The following is a 17,681-nucleotide window of genomic DNA, read 5'->3' on the forward strand; positions in this document are numbered from 1 at the left end:
TTCTTCAGTAATACACAAGGGTGGCAGGGTCCAGCTGGTTCCTCACAGGCACATTTCGTATTCGTTTGCTGCCAGCTTCATAAGGAGTGCCCAAGGGTGGCGAGGTGCTTTCAGTTTCTTTTGAAGTGCGCAAAGGTGAAACAGAGCAGTCAGCTTTTTCAGGAGACACTAGTCTTTGTGCACCTTTGTCCTGGATGTTTTCAGTTCTTCTTATTGAAATACTCGACTCAGCATTTTTATCATTTGGGTCACATGTTGCAGTGGACTTCGAGCCTTGGAAGTGCAGGCAGTGCTCAAATGATTATCTATACAAAGCTGGCCACTTTTACAACCAACGGAGGAGTGGGTTCCAATAAACCCTGCACATGCTCATCTGGCAGAGTGTGCAAGTAGTCATTCCAACAGGGCAGTTGCTTGCCCAAGGAGGTGTATCACCACCAGCCCCCAGAAAGCTGGGTCCCCACCTCACAAGAGTTTATGTATACATGCAAACAGCTGCAGGTCCATGTGCCCCATGGCGCTCAGCCATAATTCATTGATGGTGCGTCGTAGTCATGATATAAATCCTCAAAACATCTTGGAAAGCACTTCCTAATGTGAAGAGTGCGACTGTGACTCGGGGTATTAGGAGAAAGGGTAGTGGAGAGGATGGAGGAGCGAGGCTGAGCAGCCAGGGGGACGGGTGAACACAAGGTCTCGAGGAGCGAGATGTTTCCTTCCCCCTCACAGTGGGAAACGCACTTTGAACACTCTGCTGGCGCACACGCTACTTCCAATTCTGGAAACAAAGTCTAAAGAAAATAAATGTTTTCATAAAAATGAGATGCTCATTTTCCCGATAAGGCGGAGTGGGAATACGGACTGCAGAGACCGGGTCGGAACGTTCCTGGCTCGGGCGCAGATTTAGTCTCCAAGGCCTTGCTGCTTCCAGCACAAGAGTGTTCCCAGGGCCAGAGAGGCATCTCCGGGGTCCGAGGTGTCAGTGGTGTGGGCGAGAGTCCCTAGGGCTATCAGCTTTGCGTGACAGCGGATAGGAGTCCGCCTCCTTTGGGAAGTCATTGCGAGTGGCAATTTGGAAGGGGCGCCCTAAACATGCTGACTCCAAATTGCGATTCGTTATGCATTTTTAAACACATTTTTTAATTCGGTAGACACTTACATAATTGCAAAATTGGTAAAGACCATTTTAAAAAGCCATTTAAAGGTCGCAAACGCTGTGATTTAGCGAGTCACAGGCTTGGCGACTGCTAAATGGTTCAGTACAGCGGGTCCTCTGTCCCTTTAAAACTGTGGAAACCAGCTACCACTACTCAAGTATGGCACATTAAAGGGCCTTGGTGAGGATTACATTTATCTCATGGGTGCAAAAACGCATACGTATGATCAGTCTCTAGAGATGGCATCACCCAATTGGGGGCTTCTGCATTGTACAGCTTTATCCTGAGAAGATGTCCTGAGGTAGCATTAATCTACCCACTCATTCTGGAATGACAGCACTGTCCTTTTCTTACATCTGTTTGACCTCTTAAAATTCTTAAAATGTGCTGAGCGCTCTCTAATTCTGTGGATGTGTCTAGCCTTTATGACACCTTGATAGCCGTTCTGACCTTCCTTCAGCATTAATAACCATTTTCTTGCCCAGAGGACCTGCTCCACCGAGGTTCACTTCTTTAAACCATTAATCTTATTGTCCTTCCCAGTCTTTGTGGGTCCCTTCACTCATCTTGACCTACTTTCCCCCTCTTGCCCTTTCTAGCATTGTTAGCCTCAACTCAACCCTTGTGATGCCTTATGTGAACTGTCCGTTTTTTCATGCAGGTGAAAATAGGGAACAACGAGGTCCTGCCGGCCTCTTTCAATGCAGCGGACAAGTGGCCAGGTATGATCCACGAACCTCTGGATCAAGGCAACTGCGCTGGATCTTGGGCTTTCTCGACTGCAGGTAACTCTTTCTGGCACTCCCATCTCCATCCACTACAAAAGACAACCTCTCTAACCTTTTAATCACCCTCCGTCAGCATATGAGTCCCTGCAAGACCCTGGTAACTTTATCCCTCATACCCTTGCCCAACACCAAAGAGCAAATCACTACAGCACCCGGAAAACAGTGTCCCCAACAGACACATTTTGCGTATTAATGAAAACAGTCTAACCATTTGCACCGCAACAGACAAATCCTGTAGATCCCTGAAAGAGCAATAACTGTTCCATTCCCAACACAGGAATCCGGTGAGTCGTGAAAGTATTTAAACCAACACAGTACCATATCAAGGGTACAATGGGAATATCTCAGTCAGAAGGTGCTCTACATAGAAAATGTCCAATATTTATTTCATTGTTTCGCTAGGCGGAAACCCCATACGCATATTACAACAATTTAATTTTAGTGTAAAAGTACTGAGATTATGGAGCAACATAATTAAATCTGAGAAATAACATAAAACAATTGCAAACGTTTTTTTTAGAGCCGGCTTCTCTAATGAGTAGCTTGTGAGTTACTGGTAGCTCTCCTGGTACCTGTGATTAGCTCTCTTGTGTGTTCCCAGTAAACTAAATTAGAAGCTTGTCCATGGTTAAATTTATATATGTATATCAAAATTGAAAAGTGTGTAGCAGAGGTCAAAATACGGGTATTACTGCTGCCAAGCCTTTATGGAAGTGATACTGTCTGGCACTCGTGCATATGGAGGACACTAATGCAATCTTGCCTGATGTCCGCAGCACAAGTCGTATTCGTGGCTCAACATGATTTTCACAGAACATAAGTAGCTCTCATTATTGAAAAAGGTGAAGACCTCTGTTTTAGAGTATGTAAATAATGTTTGAAGCTGATTGCTACTATGCAATGTTATTTTTGACCAAACAGGGGGACAGCCTGTGAACAAGTGTTTATCTTGTATTTTTAAAACAAGAGACTAATGTACAAAGAACATATAAAAAACAAAGGCCGTCTTCAAAGAGGTGGGTTTTTGAAAAATTAAAATTTATCAAACAGGTACATTTATATCCAGTTACATGCATAAATCAACACATCCCCACAGTTTCCATTCAGGTTACTCCCTGATTCACACCTCAACATAGCTAATATTATGTGTTTGAGTCTGTCTGTGACCAGGTATCAAAAAACTAATATGAAAGTGAAAAGAGCTGGAACCTTTAACAATTCTAGATAGCACACTAAATAGTTTGTTGCTTGGTTTACATATCATGCATATTTAATAAAGTAGTACTTAATAAAACTTATTTAGATTACTCACATTCGCAATTAAATGCTCTGCAAGATAAATTAAATTGCCCATAATTTTTTCAAGCAAAAAAAGTGGTTATATGAAGCAGGGGTGTGGGTAACAAGGTAAAAACTTGAACAGTGCATTAAATTATGCCTGGGCTTAATTTAAATTACCCCGACTGAAGGGGCTTAATTTCAGGAATTTCGTGTATGCTTGGAATACAAAATTAAAAATTATTTCACTATGACACTTTGCATGCCATTTGCTGTGAAAATTTACCACGAACACGCCATTCACAGTTACAATTTTCAGAGAAAGCTCAGGAACAAAAGAAAGCAAATGGCTGTTGTTCTTGGTGCTTTTGTTTTTGTGCACTGTTATTTTATCACAAAAGTGTCCTCGCATAAAAAAATAACAAAAGAGTGCATTTTGCGCTAAAATCTAGCACTAAATGACACATTTTCATTTTGCCTAATTATACAAATGGTAAATTCATTTTACCAATATGTGGCATAATTACATCAAAGTAAGTTACACAAGTTTTGCACACCCCTAGACTCCTACCATTTCCCTTTACAACACCCCAAGTCCATGCAATAGCTAGGTAGAACTCCCCTGCAACACATTTGTCTATACCAATACACAACTTTCCAGCAACCTCATTTCCTTTACCCTAGCCCACAAATGCTTACACAGCTCAGGTAACACTGGGCCCGATTCACAGAACTAACTTAAGACAAAATCCTAAACTTACTACCATTTTGGCCTTCACAGAAGGCACTTACTCATTTTGGTATTCACAGAAGGCACTTACTCATTTCGATATTCACAGAAGTTAGGAGTCCTAACTTTAGGACTCCTAAATGCCTTCTGTGAATACCAAAAGTCTTAAAGTTAGGATTTTTCTCAGTTTAGTCTGACTTTAGGACTCCTAAACTGAGAAAAATCTTAACTTTAAGACTTTCGGTATTCACAGAAGGCAATTAGGAGTCCTAAAGTTAGGATTCCTAACTTCTGTGAATACCAAAATGAGTAAGTGCCTTCTGTGAATACCAACACGATAAGTGCCTTCTGTGAGTATCAAAATGGTAGTAAGTTTAGGATTTTGTCTTAAGTTAGTTCTGTGAATCGGCCCAGTCTCTTGAAATCCCTTCCTCTAATCCAATCACAAATCCTTACTAGACTCCGATAAAACTCTCCTGAAACCCCTTACTTTATCTCAACCCGTTACATCCCTGCAGGGCTCTGTTAGTATTCTCATGCAAACCATTTTTCAATCTCAGCCCACACATGTGTATGGGACTCTGGTAACGTTCTCTTGAAATCCATTCTTCTATTATACCCAAAAACACTAATCTCCCTTTCCAGCCATCCCTTCCCAGCAGGACTCCAGTGACACTTTCTTGAAACCCCATTGTCTCTCCATACCCCCAGTATCACTCTCATTCAAACTCTTCCACTACCCAAATACACAAAAACTTGAAGGACTCTGGTAAGATTCCCTTGAATCAAAACTTGAATTAAAGATTCAGGTAACATCATCATTCCACTACCCACACCCACAAATCTATGCAGGAATCTCGTAATACTGCTATGAAACCCTTCCACTTTCAAACACTCAAGTCTCTTCAGGACTCTGGTAACATCTTCATGCAACCACTTCCACTACCCAAGTCCACAAATCTCTGCAGATTCTAGCAACACTCTCATGCATCCCTCCCTCTATTCCAACCCACAAATCCCTGCGGTGCTTGAATACATTCTTCCACATTCCTCCACAGCCCCACCGTACTTCTATGTGTGAGAACGAGAAAACAACCTGCCTCCCAGCCTCTTCTTCCAACCCACTGCATGACGCTAGTAGTATTATCTCTCAGTGCTTAGGAGAAAACACAAATCCCTCACTGTATGAAAAAGCCAGATGACATACACCTAGAACACCCCAGCCGTCCGCATGACTAAGATCCCTACAGAACACAGGTAACACAAAATCAAAACTATATCCCCATCCACTACACACCAAGTCTGACAGGCTTTAAACCTTTCTGAGACTGGACACCATGCAAGATCAACAACATTTTCTATTAGAGGCAGTTATTCTTTTCACTGGATCTCTATCTTACAAAGACACAGACACAAGCAAAACTAAAACTGACAAAAAATCACTTTACACACAAAGCGCACATAATAGACAAAAGTCACATGAAAACACACAAAGGCACCAATACACAAAATAAGCACATATCTAGTAGACATACCCATCAGACATATTCACCAGTTCACACACAAGTGAAGGACCCATAATTTTCCCAGGGACAGATAACTCAATCAATTCATTGCCTACATTCAGTACACCTGAGATGTTGTAATTCCATTGCAAAGACAGACACTCCTTTCTACCCTAAGGTGTACAACACTCCCTTCTTCTTTTAACAAACCTCTCCTTTTCTGGCAGCGGTGGCATCGGACAGAATATCTATCCACTCCATGGGTCACATGACACCGGCACTGTCCCCACAGAACCTGCTCTCCTGTGACACCCGCAACCAGCATGGCTGCCATGGTGGCAGATTGGACGGGGCCTGGTGGTATCTGCGCCGCAGAGGGTAAGCTAATAGACATTACAGACAGTGTTCGAAGTGGGCGGCATGTGCTATTTAAAAGGGGCATAGCACAGGCCCCTACTGCTGGGGCCTGTGTTAGGCCCTACTTATTCTACACTTCTCCAATCAGTATTCAATTCCTTGGCTGTCCGGTTACAGACGCAGATCTCTGCAGTGCATAACTAATAGAGGTTATTGCATATAGTACGATAGTGCATTTCCCACCGATTAACTTAACCTGCATTTATTTCACATTTAAGCTGTGTGTTATTATATTAGTACATACCTGAAGCTGAAAGACCGACAAAAGTTACAGAATATTTTTTTTAGCTACGCTCTTGACTTGACTTAACTTAGACCGCTGATCGCAGAAGACACCTTGACTCCCTGACCTTGCTCCAACTCAGGGCGGACTTTATCTAAAAATACTCTGACTTTTTCTTATGTTATATAAATTTATGTGCATTTATCTAGTTTCTGCTGCATATTGTTTGGCCCGGTAGTACTTTTGAAATCTGGGTGCTCTCTTTAGGTCAACTGTACTTGTTGACATGAGTCAAAGTGGACTGTTGAGATTGCATTTGGTTGTTTGTTATAGATCTTAGATGTGAGTTATAATGGATAGTAGCCGGAAAGGTTAGCACAGACGAGTGGATTGCATGGTAATGGACTTCATTAGATAGTGGCCGGCGATATCTTTTTATGGTTATGGCTGGAGTCTTTCATGCATGGATCCGTTTTCCAAAGGACATCACCACTGGTTTAAGGTACATCACACAGTTAAATGCATTGATGTAATAACCAGTGAAAGAAAAACCTCAGGTAGCTGAGATGAAATGGGGAATAGCAAAGAAGTGCACTCAAAGCCACCATGCACACACAGTGGGTGACAAAGGGACATCATTTAGGGAATCCTAGGAGTGGCAACCCCCTGGCTGTGCCTTTGGGGATCCGATACCCTGACTTTGCAACTCTAGTGTTATGGGCTTGTTTTGCTAGTTTTTTTTGTTTTATTCTTGTGCTGTGTTTGTTACAATTTTAAAATGTCATTGGTGGCATCTCCATACTCGCGTAGAGCATGGTTAGAGCCTTGAGCAGCCACTGTGAGATGCGGCTTTTTGTTCCTTCATCGATGAGGAATAAACCACTATTTATCCACATCTAACTCTCTGTTTCCTTACCATCGTAATGCCTAGCATCAGTGGTGACAAAAATATTGTCAAGGACAGAAGTTTAATAGTGTCCTCATGAACAGTGATCACTTTCTGTAACTATCACTGGGGTATAACACTTTCTGGCAAAATAAAGGCATTGATCATTGCAGCAGTCTTGAGAATACATCATAAAATGAAACAAATCAAAAAGCACACATTTATTAAACATGTTGTCATGCTTCATTTTAGTGAATACATGAAAAACAAGCACTGCCAAAGTCAATGTGCCTGGCATTGGGAAGCTGGTGAGCATAAACCACAAAACGTTTAAAAAATACCACCTAAACGAGGCATCTTTAAATGACGCGAAATTGCATACAATTACATTAAAACAGTTTAGGTACTTTCTAGCAGGCAAAACTACTTTGATTTGGTATCTATTTTTTTTTGTTTAAATTCATGTCACAGAAAATATGATTCTTACTGGTGCAGAAAAAAATGTACTATTGGCTTTGAATTAATGTAACTTGAAGACATAGATTAAACAATAAGGATGGCTAATAATAAGGAATGTAAAAGAAAACATCATTTGAAAAGTAAATATTAGCCCACCATCCCAGACATGCACTTCTTTCGGGCAAATGTGCATATATGATCATTCAAAATACTTCTACTTACAGCAAAAGACAGGTAATGAATGAAATAGTATTTTTAATTATGATGTTTTCTATTACATAAGAGTGGCTGAATACCCAAGCTGTCTTTAGGCCACAACCAATGAATCATGTAAAAAGAAAACAGGCACCTATATGCCTTGTTAGTGTAATAGCTTCTTCCAAGTGATTATAAATCAATAAGTGTTAACAATCAGAAGGAGTATATAAATACAATAAAATAGTTCATAATGAATGTATAATACATATGGATTACTAGCGGGGAGCATGACCACTATTGTTTTTTTAAACCTCTTCATTGTGGAACAATAGATTTCCTGTTTGAGTTACACCAGGCTCCTGTGACATAAATGATGGTGATATAATCAGGATCAGGGTCACATGGCATCACTGCAGGATTCGTGTTCAAAGGTTATATGAAGTCACTCCTTGTGATGTTATTGATGTCAAAGAGTGTATAATGTCACTTCTGATACCACTGCGATTGTGGTAAAATGATGTCTTTGGCTGCAGGACACAGAAAAAGAAAATAATGTAAATGACAACTGTTAGTGGGGTGATGTAAACTGCCACAGCCCTAGCAAGAAGTTCTCTGTTCTCTATATTGTTTGTTTTATATTTCAATATTATATATAGCGTGGCCTAGAGGAGGACATTTCAGACAATTTTATTGCAGCAGGGTACTTCAAAGGAATGGTGCTGTGCATTGATCAATATGGTGTGTAGCTAGACTACATTACAGAAACCAGCCTGGTTTTATATAGTTGCATTGCTTCTATTTCCACAGTACATACTTCTAGAATAGACATATCTAAATTGCCCAGTTTTCACACACTCTGTAATGAGAGAAATTGTCTTACATGAAGTCTCACCAGTGTCAAAACATTTAATGGTGCATGTGCTATTCTGCATTGAGTCCAATCCCGTACCCAGATCAGAATGTGTCCATAAGCAAGAAGGAGAAAGGTAAAAAACTGAAAAAGGATTAAGATAAGAAAACAAGTATTGGCATAGCCAATAGGTCTCGCCTTTAGGACCTTATAAGTGTTTAGCCATGCAACAGTTAATGTTGTTGCACCAAGGATATTGTGCTGCTTAACTAAATACTTATAAGGTCCCAAAGGCGAGACCTATTGGCTATGCCAATGCTTGTTTATGTTGGTCCCTAAGCTGACAGCTCTGGACTGTCCTGTTGGGCTTCTTGTAATAGTTTTGTAGAGAGGGCTTAAAACAGGTTGGAGAAGAAAAGAAAGTATTTCTGACCCTCTTTTATTATTGTGTGGAAGACCCTGACCAGTTTAACCTCTTGCACACATTGCATAATGAGTGTATTTCTGGTTACCCACTTTCAAACTAAAATATAAAAAAAAAAATAAAGAGGTAAAGAAAAACCACACTGGAAACTTATGCCTTTACTATGGTATGGCTTTATAAAGAATACAGCAGGTATTCTCTTTTGAAGCTTAGCATATTAAAAATGTCTGTTCACATGATAAATTACTAATATATTGCTGCTGTTGAGATGATAGTACAGCATAACGCAAGGCAATGCCAGTGCTAACAGAGAGAGAGTGAGACTTTCCCCCTCAACAGCTTTAACCAAAGGTATACAACAGCTTAATTACCCTACATGGCTGCCATTTCATTCTTTTTAGTGCCATGTGTGCTAACGCAGCGTCGCCTCTGGCTCTAAACGTACGTGTTGTCCCAAAATTAGTTTTTGTAATTAACCATTGGAATGTAGAAGATATATACAATGAAATATGAAACTCAGCAAAGAATTCCATAAAGAGAATAATTGTATGTTTTCGCAGTTGAGAAAACACGAGTTCTAGAATGACCTGGGTTCAAAATTGCGGAATGGTGCACATAATAAAAAATAAATATAATAAAAAATGTACCTACTTTTCCGCCAGGTCCCGAGTCTCTGCTCCTGCTCTCCTCGAGGAACAGGAAGCACAGCCAGACCCCACTGACCAATCTCAATGCAGTAATGCAGCATTATGATTGGTTTTGAGCATCCTGGTTCGATGCTCAACCAGGGAATGGGGGCTGGGCATGTTCTCCAGGCATGCTGTAATGCAGCCTGCATGGAGAACAGGTAAAGGCACATGAAGTGCTTGGGCGGCCCGAGAGGGCTGACCAGTCATTGCGCACTTACGAGTGGGCAGACCACTCTTCCCCTGCCCCAAGAGGAGACAGCCCTGCCCACCCGCCCGCAAAGCAGCGCAAACATAAAATGAGAATAACTGAAAGTTATTACCATTTTATGTTTCTACTTCTCGCACTGCTTGAAAGCAGTGGGGGCAACGCTCCTCCGCCACAGCAAAGGAGCCGCCACTGTCACTTGGACTCACTTGTCTTGCTCACCAGCTCTTTCAAATTTCAGAGAGTAGTTTACGCCTCACCAATTGCACATTTCACCAGCTGCACCTGTGGCCAGTAGCTCAAAACCTCACACCTCAAAACAATTGTAGGATTAAAATCTTTTAAAAGATGTTGCAGTAAATGAACAGTACATTTCATAAAGGGTAATCACAGTGAAGAAGTAGTCGGGTGTTGAGCAGATATTAGAGACAATATCTTAGAGCTGCAACATTAGCTTATGACACCACCCTCAAAGCTGCAGTGTGTTCAAGAGTTACTATAATAGACAACAATGCTTAGATGAGAACCAAAAGTGTCCTATGGTAACACTCTACATCCTGCTCCCAAGATATTTTAGGAGCATCTAATGTATGCACTAGCAGAGGAAGCAGATGGCATTAGAGGTGCATGTTGAGCTTCTTAACTCTGGTCAACCATCAACCTAGAAGTGGCTGACTTGACCCCGTGGAGAAAGAAGACTGTATGTTTGGCAGGCCAAGCTCTATTTGGGTCCTTTGGCACCGGAAGAGTCTCATATGGCAGAGGGAGGCCTTTCAACAGGCTTAGGGTTACTATGGTGATTGCCCTGACTTTGGTGCTCTTGCATCCTTAAACTATGCCAACCTAATCTATTGTACAAGAGGCTTTTGACGGAATAGCGACTGTGACCCTGGAAGCAGGAAGGAAATCTGGAATAATGGCTGGGGAAAAGTCTTTACAACGCGGGCATTACCACGTGCTGCCATTACTACGCTGCTTTTACAACGCAAGTCGTTTCAACGACTTGCGCTGGAGGGCGCTGTTGGACAAGGAATAGTTTAATTTTCTATTCCAACACCTTCCCTACTGTAATGTGGGCTGGAGTTGGAATAGAAAATTAAACTATTCCACTATCCAGCGCTTACAGCGCAAGCCGTTGTAACGACCTGCGTTGTAAAAACAGCGTTGTAATGGCACGCATGGTAATAACCCGCGTTGTGCTGACATACAACCATAATGGCTTACCTTTCACCTAAAGTCCGGGGTGTAGTTACTGCTCTTACTGCATTATTTTACGCATTTTGGGTCAGATCATAAACTGCCAGTGCATCAAATTGTAAATATGTTTTATGTAAAATATTTAAAGTTTAAAGAACTTTTGACCAGTACAGAAACAAACTATGTTCTCACCCCCTGAATGGTCCAGCCTGTGATCTGGTTTAAAAATCACACCATCCACTCCATCCCCTCCCCTTGCTTTCCCCCACCACTTCATGGGTGAGATGGTCCTTTACCAATTGAATCCTTCCCTATAGAGCGCTGGTCTGAGAGATTAATTTGTGCCGCTGGTGTTATACACAACACTTGTTTGGGAACCAGATATCAATTTATCATCATCAAGCAAGAAAGAAAACCATGACATAGGAAGACAGCAGGCATGAAAAAGAGCCTGCAGGAGAAAGATAAAGAGACAGGAAGTGTAGGGTGGAGGAAAAAGAAGCATGAGACGGACTCAAGACTAGGCGGCCTCAGTATTGAAGAGATGACAGCGAATGTGGTGGGTGCCTGCGCTGCTTCCCTTCCCCTGCGAGCTTGGCCGGCTCTATTTAAAAACACCCACATTAAATTGCCGTCACTCCCGGAGGCAGGCCCGATACCTCATCGTAATTTAAGAGGATAAATGAAATCAACACAAAATCAATAGCTATCTCGTATCTTTGAAAGATAACCATCACAGTGCAATGTAGTCCAATTCCCTTCTCTGGGCAGACCGAGTGACCCCATGTAAGTGAACCCCTTCAATCAATGCTCTGAGCTGGGTACATGAGTATTTAAACTTGACGGGTCGCACTGAGATTCACAAATCTGCTTATCCCATCAATAACCCTCCCCCAGACGAACTCAGCAGCTAAAGCGGCATCTAATAGGGCCGGCCGTGCGCGAGGGAAGGAATGATTCAGCACATAAAATGTGTCATGTCAGGCCGAGTAGGACAGGGACTTCTGCGGAAAACACTGCAACCATGTATCTTCATCTGGCTTTCTGCAAGCAGTGAGAACAACTGCAGATGGCCAAGAGATGCCAGCTCATTAGCCCAAGGCGGAACGCCCAGAGAATGAGCAGACGCCATTGTTGAATTGTTGAGGTAAAGTCACACATGCACAAAAGTTACTCTTCGCTGAGTGTTTTTGTGCAAGGAGTCGCTGCAGCTCAACATTATCGTGACGAGTTTGAGGCCTAGGCCCTATCTGGTGAAGACACACTGTATCTGGTGAAGACACATTGTAGTCGGGGCAAAGACATAAGCAAGCTGTTACTGTGCACGTTGCAGAAACACTAGCAGCAGTGCTCCGTTCTCCTCGGAGACACATTTTATAAAGCCCCGTTCTGCATGAACGAATGGATTCAGCAGGAGACATTTAACAAGTGCAACTTCCCTTGAAACAAGCACAATCCGCTTTCACTTTCGTGCGTCGCAAAAGGTTTCTTGTCTTTATGGGGCCATATATTTTGAACACAGGGCTCCATAAGGATAAGAAAGCTTTCACGACGCACGGAAGGCAGACGAGCCCGTCAAAGTGGGCCGTCTGTAAAAGAGAAAAGTATACGTCATACAAACCTCTTTTCCAATGGCTGGCCACCGTTTAGTATAAACGGTGACGCCGGCCAAAGGAAAAGAGGGGCGGGGCTTAAAGCCCTTGACTGAAGCTCCTTAAAATCATAAAATCTCGCCGAGCGAGCTGCGCATGTGCGCAGGCACGCTAGCCGAGACCTAAAAAGTGACAGAGTGAAGGCATGGGTGAAAAAGAAACTACACGAGCGAGCTCAAGAGACAGCAATTGTAGGGTGATGGAAAAAAGATTGGGGCTCTTAAGGCAAAGCAGCGCATCCAAAGTCCCACTTGCCGTGTCCCTGCCCCTTGCCATGCACGGGCTCCCTTCTCTATACGACAACACAGTGCAAATTATCTGAAATACTGCAAGACTGCTCTTCATTTTAAAACTATGTGTATGGCAGCAAGTGTACTGTGTATATGGCCCCATATTACAGACAGTACAAACAATAACAATGGTTCACACGGAATTCATTTTATTCAAACATTGTATAAATCCAGCAGTATGCTAAGTGACACCCACATGAACAACAGCCACAACCATGAATAAAGTCAAACAAGTAGTGAAACAATTATAGGTATGTTGTTTCTGCAAACAGCTATAGAGAGGGCTATTATTAGACAAGGCACGTATTTGCCTAACCACTTGTTATTGTGGTACAACAAAATGTTTTTTTGCCAATTGTGTTGACCTGACAAAGTTACACGTATTTCATCAGGACAGACAGATTGCCTTGGGACATAGAAAATATTGAAATATAGGAGTATACGTGAGTTAGGAAACCCACTAAAAAGTGCTGGAATCAAGGTGTAATAAAAGGATACCTCCCGAACCTGGAATGGGGTATAACTACAAGTAGACACGGAATTATTGAGAAAGTACTGCACATGAAGAGAGAACAATCACCCTGTGAACTAAACTAAGGATAATCATAGGTGTAGTACCTAAAGTAGCGAGAACAGGAATACAAGAATGAGTGTCAATTGAAACAGTTTGTAATGAGAACTATATGAAACAATGAACAATAAGGACACGCCTGTGAGTAAAGTCAGCGGACGGAGAAAATTCTCAAACAAAGGGCATAGCAATTAGTGACCCTCTGAAATCCTCAATCGGAGACAATGTAGGAAGCGGTCTCAATGGACCATCAATGTCTGGCAGAAGCCTTTGCGCCTGTGAGTTTGCAGACAACAAATATGGCAGATCTCGGGCGCCAGGCTTGAAATATACATGACTGCCCGACCAGGGACAGGGAGGCGTGAAATGTAAATGCGTTCCACAAGGTCAAGAAGGGGTGTGGAAGGAGGGAGTGTTTTCAGGATTAATACATGATGAGACCCTAATGCCTAAGAATTGTGGGAACAGAAAAAGGCGTTTTGAATATCAAAGAGTCATAGCAATGCAAGTACATGAAAATGATACATTCTGTAAGTACACAAGTGGAACGAATATAAAAATATATAAAGCAGGACAAGGAATTCATCTAAGGTATAATCCTGACATTACAAACATTACGTTGTACAATCATGTAATAGGATATTGTTATCAGACGAGGCCAAGTTTTCGAGGAAATATAGATCCTGAAGAAAAATAAAATTGCGCCCTTCTGCCATAGTGTTCAGTCCAGCCCTGATGGAATTGCATTTGTCAATCCATTTGCATTCCATGCGTTGTAGAAGGTATGAAAAGTCTCCTCTTGTTGGTGATAGTACCATTTTCTCAATAACTTCCCGTCTGATGTCATCAGCACTATGGTTGTGTTGCAAGTGGTGTGTCACGAAGGGTGCATTCTCCACTTTGCGCCTGATTTAGTTTTACTTGTTGTGAAGTCTGCCCAACATAGATGTTGGCCACCAGATACAGTGCACCACATTATTGGATGAGCCATTCGTATGTTGTTTAAGTTGCATTTTGACAGTATCACGGCTGAAAAAACAAGTATTGCATATGAACTGGCAAGCCACACAGTTTCCACATTTGAAATGGCCCTTAATTGGATCTAGACTCCAGCCTTAGAATGGGCCAGTGGACAGAATGTAGTGACACAGACTAGTAGCTGTGACTGGTCTTTCTTCCTCTGTAGTAAAATCTCAATCTCTGGGGCAATACCAGACTTACTTCATATCAGTATTTACTAAGCACTTAGAATAGCCTCCCTCAAGTAACTTGATGGACAAGATACTTGCTTCCTAAAAAAAGTTGTGTGTGAAGTTGTGATGGATCCTCAGGAATCGACCATAAAGGAGGCCATCCCTAATGGCACGAGGATGGTAACTTGTACACTGCATGAGGGTATTGTATTCCCATGGTTTCCAATGAAGGGTAGTAACAACCCTGTTGTCTTCTTGTTTAATGAGCAGATCTAAAAATAGTACACAGTAGCGCTCACTATTGTCAGTGAACTTGAGATTATTGTGGCCTCTTATTTAGGTACCATACGAAGGACTGCAACGTATCCTCAAAGTCCATCCAGACAATGAAAAGATCACCTATGTATCTCTTTCAACAGTGTATATGTGTTCTGAGAGGATTTTGATCAGACAGAAGAAAGATGTTCTCAAAATGATCTACATACAGATTCGCGAAGTTAGGAGCACCAATTGCACCCATAGAATTCACAGGGCTCGGCTGTTAGTAGTCTTTTTAAAAATAACAAGTAGTTGGAATTCAGTGCAATTGCTAGAAGCTCTATTATGAAATCGGTGGGGACTCTTTCTGGGTCAGGTCGTGCGTCTAGAATTAGGTGTATGATTTATATTCTGTCCATTTGTGGAATATTAGTATAGACAGACTCTATGCCCAAGGTCACTAATACTTCTATCAAATTGCTCTTATTAGTACATAAGTACTGTCTCTCACATACATCCTGTAAAGGGGGACAACATTTTAATGGCTCATGTATAGAGCCGAAGCCTGGTAGTCTAGGCCTACCTGAGGGATAAGAACTGTCCTTATGTATTTTTGGCTAAGTATAAAACACTGGTGTTCTGGGGTTTTTCTTATTCAAATACTCATAATCCAGTTGTGTAAGGAAACCTTCATCTTTACCGCGATTAGTAATCCTGTGTATTTTATCTCTAAGCTCTTACAGGGGGTTACCTGAGAGCCTCTTGTGGTGAATTCTATTAGTATGTTGTTTCTCAATCTCATGACCATAAGACTCCTTATCTTGGGTCACAATATCACACGCCTTGTCAGCCGGCTTTATCACAATCTTTTCATTATTCTTCAAGGCATTGAGTGCCTCTCTTTACAAACAATTGATGATATAAGGGATACATGATCAAATGTTCTTCAGTTGTTCAAGATCACTAAGTATTAGTCTCTCAAAGGCACACCGTCCCTGTTTGTGACATATAAATAGGTTGGGAGCAAACAAAAGTGGTGTGTCCTATTACAAGTGAAATATGGAAAGGCTGACTGCAGCAACTGCTCCATCTCTCTCTGTGTAGGTGGCACAGCCTGCACTTTATAAAAGGGACAAAGATAGCCCTGCAGGTGTGTGCGGTGAATGACTGCACCCGCCTGCAGGGTGATGTCCATGCTGTCCATTGGACCCCTTTCACGCTTCGAGGGGGCAGCCCTCAGGGGTGGTGCACTGTCAGTTCACCTCTTAGGGCTTTATTGTCTTTGCCCTAAATCCATAATAGGAAGTGGGGCAGAGGGACATGAGAGAATCACTTTGCTTCAATGCAGAGGCGGGCACAGATTCAAAGTGATTTTCTCCTTTGCATGGGCCACACCCCATGAAACTGAGGGAAATCCCTCTCAAGCTAGTGCTAGTGTTTCACGTGCATCAGTGCTATCAGTATTACAGAAGGGTCACATAAGCATCTGCAGTCCCTTATATAAATCCATTGTGCCCAGAGGGCACACAAAGCAATCGCACATGCCTGTTGCGCCTCAGGGCACTATGCATAGTACTGCCCCTGACCTTTTGCTTTAGGTTTTAGCAACCTTAAGCAACCAAACCAGAGTCCCCACCCACTGAGTGATAGGATCATCAATTTTGTATAGCTCAAGCTAGTATGGTATGTTAAACGCCTGCTACAGATAAAAAGTGTACATAGTGGGGACAGGTTTGAATATTTGCAGGGCTGACTTTGACTTTCATCCTTCCAAAGCTTTGTGGTCTGCTAGAAATGATGTAAGTGAAAAGTCGTGTATAACGGTTTCTTTTGTTTACAGAGTGGTGACCGATGAATGCTACCCATTCAGTAGTCAGGAGACGGAGAGCCCCCCTACCAGCACCCCCTGCATGATGAACAGCCGGCCCACCGGCCGTGGCAAACGACAAGCTACTGCCCGCTGCCCCAACAGCCACACCCAGGACAATGAGATCTACCAGTCAACCCCTGCCTACAGACTTGGATCCAATGTGAGTAGCAGTGCGAAGGTGGGGGGGGGGGGGGGGACCATACATCCATTTGTACACAGCGCTTAATTTGTAAAAGAAAGTGTGTCTGTGCCCAAAACTCTGCTTGGAAGCCCGCAGCTGGCACCATTAAATGTCAGCATGCTGAATACCAAATCTACATAGTCCTAAATAGAGGCGGGCGAGCCAACAAATTAACAGGAAGAGCTGAGCTAGAGCAGAGCCGAGGGTCTGGTTCAGCTCTAGGAGCTCATGACCGAGCCGAACTCTGAAAAAGTTTGGCACATTCATTGTGCAATAAACACCATACAAAATTATGATAAAGAATCTTCAAAAAAAGGGCTTTTCGTTAACATGCAGAAGCATTTCCACTTACATCAGGTTTTATCACTGCATTGAGAGACATTTATTAAAAGGGACAGTTTGTAAACTAGAACTTAAAAATATTCAATCCCTCCACCTCTCTCCATGACAACAATGCCATTAGTGAATTAAGTGCCACGTAATAATAATCGCTCACCTTGTCCAACGTCAATAATGGTTCCAGGCATTGGAAGCTGAGGATGTTGGATGCCCTGTCTCCATATGCAGGAACTGACAGCCCTCTTTTCACAGCTAACACTCTGATCTCAGGAACCATTTCACCGAGTACCTTTTTTGTAGTGGTATTTTTAAAATATAAGA

At 42.3% G+C, this 17,681-nt stretch overlaps 1 protein-coding gene across 1 annotated transcript in view; it reads left to right on the plus strand.

The window, feature by feature from the left end:
• TINAGL1 (tubulointerstitial nephritis antigen like 1) overlaps positions 1 to 17,681 on the plus strand; it is a 158,499-nt gene that overhangs the window by 112,882 nt on the left and 27,936 nt on the right. Inside the window, exons 6-8 of the mRNA XM_078680640.1 lie at positions 1,819 to 1,942; positions 5,686 to 5,836; positions 16,811 to 17,000. Of these exons, the coding sequence (XP_078536766.1) occupies positions 1,819 to 1,942; positions 5,686 to 5,836; positions 16,811 to 17,000 (465 nt within the window). The remainder of the gene's footprint in view (positions 1 to 1,818; positions 1,943 to 5,685; positions 5,837 to 16,810; positions 17,001 to 17,681) is intronic.

This window comes from Lissotriton helveticus, chromosome 3_1 (genome assembly GCF_964261635.1).
Source record: "Lissotriton helveticus chromosome 3_1, aLisHel1.1, whole genome shotgun sequence".
In the NCBI taxonomy this organism is placed as follows: Eukaryota; Metazoa; Chordata; class Amphibia; order Caudata; family Salamandridae; genus Lissotriton; species Lissotriton helveticus.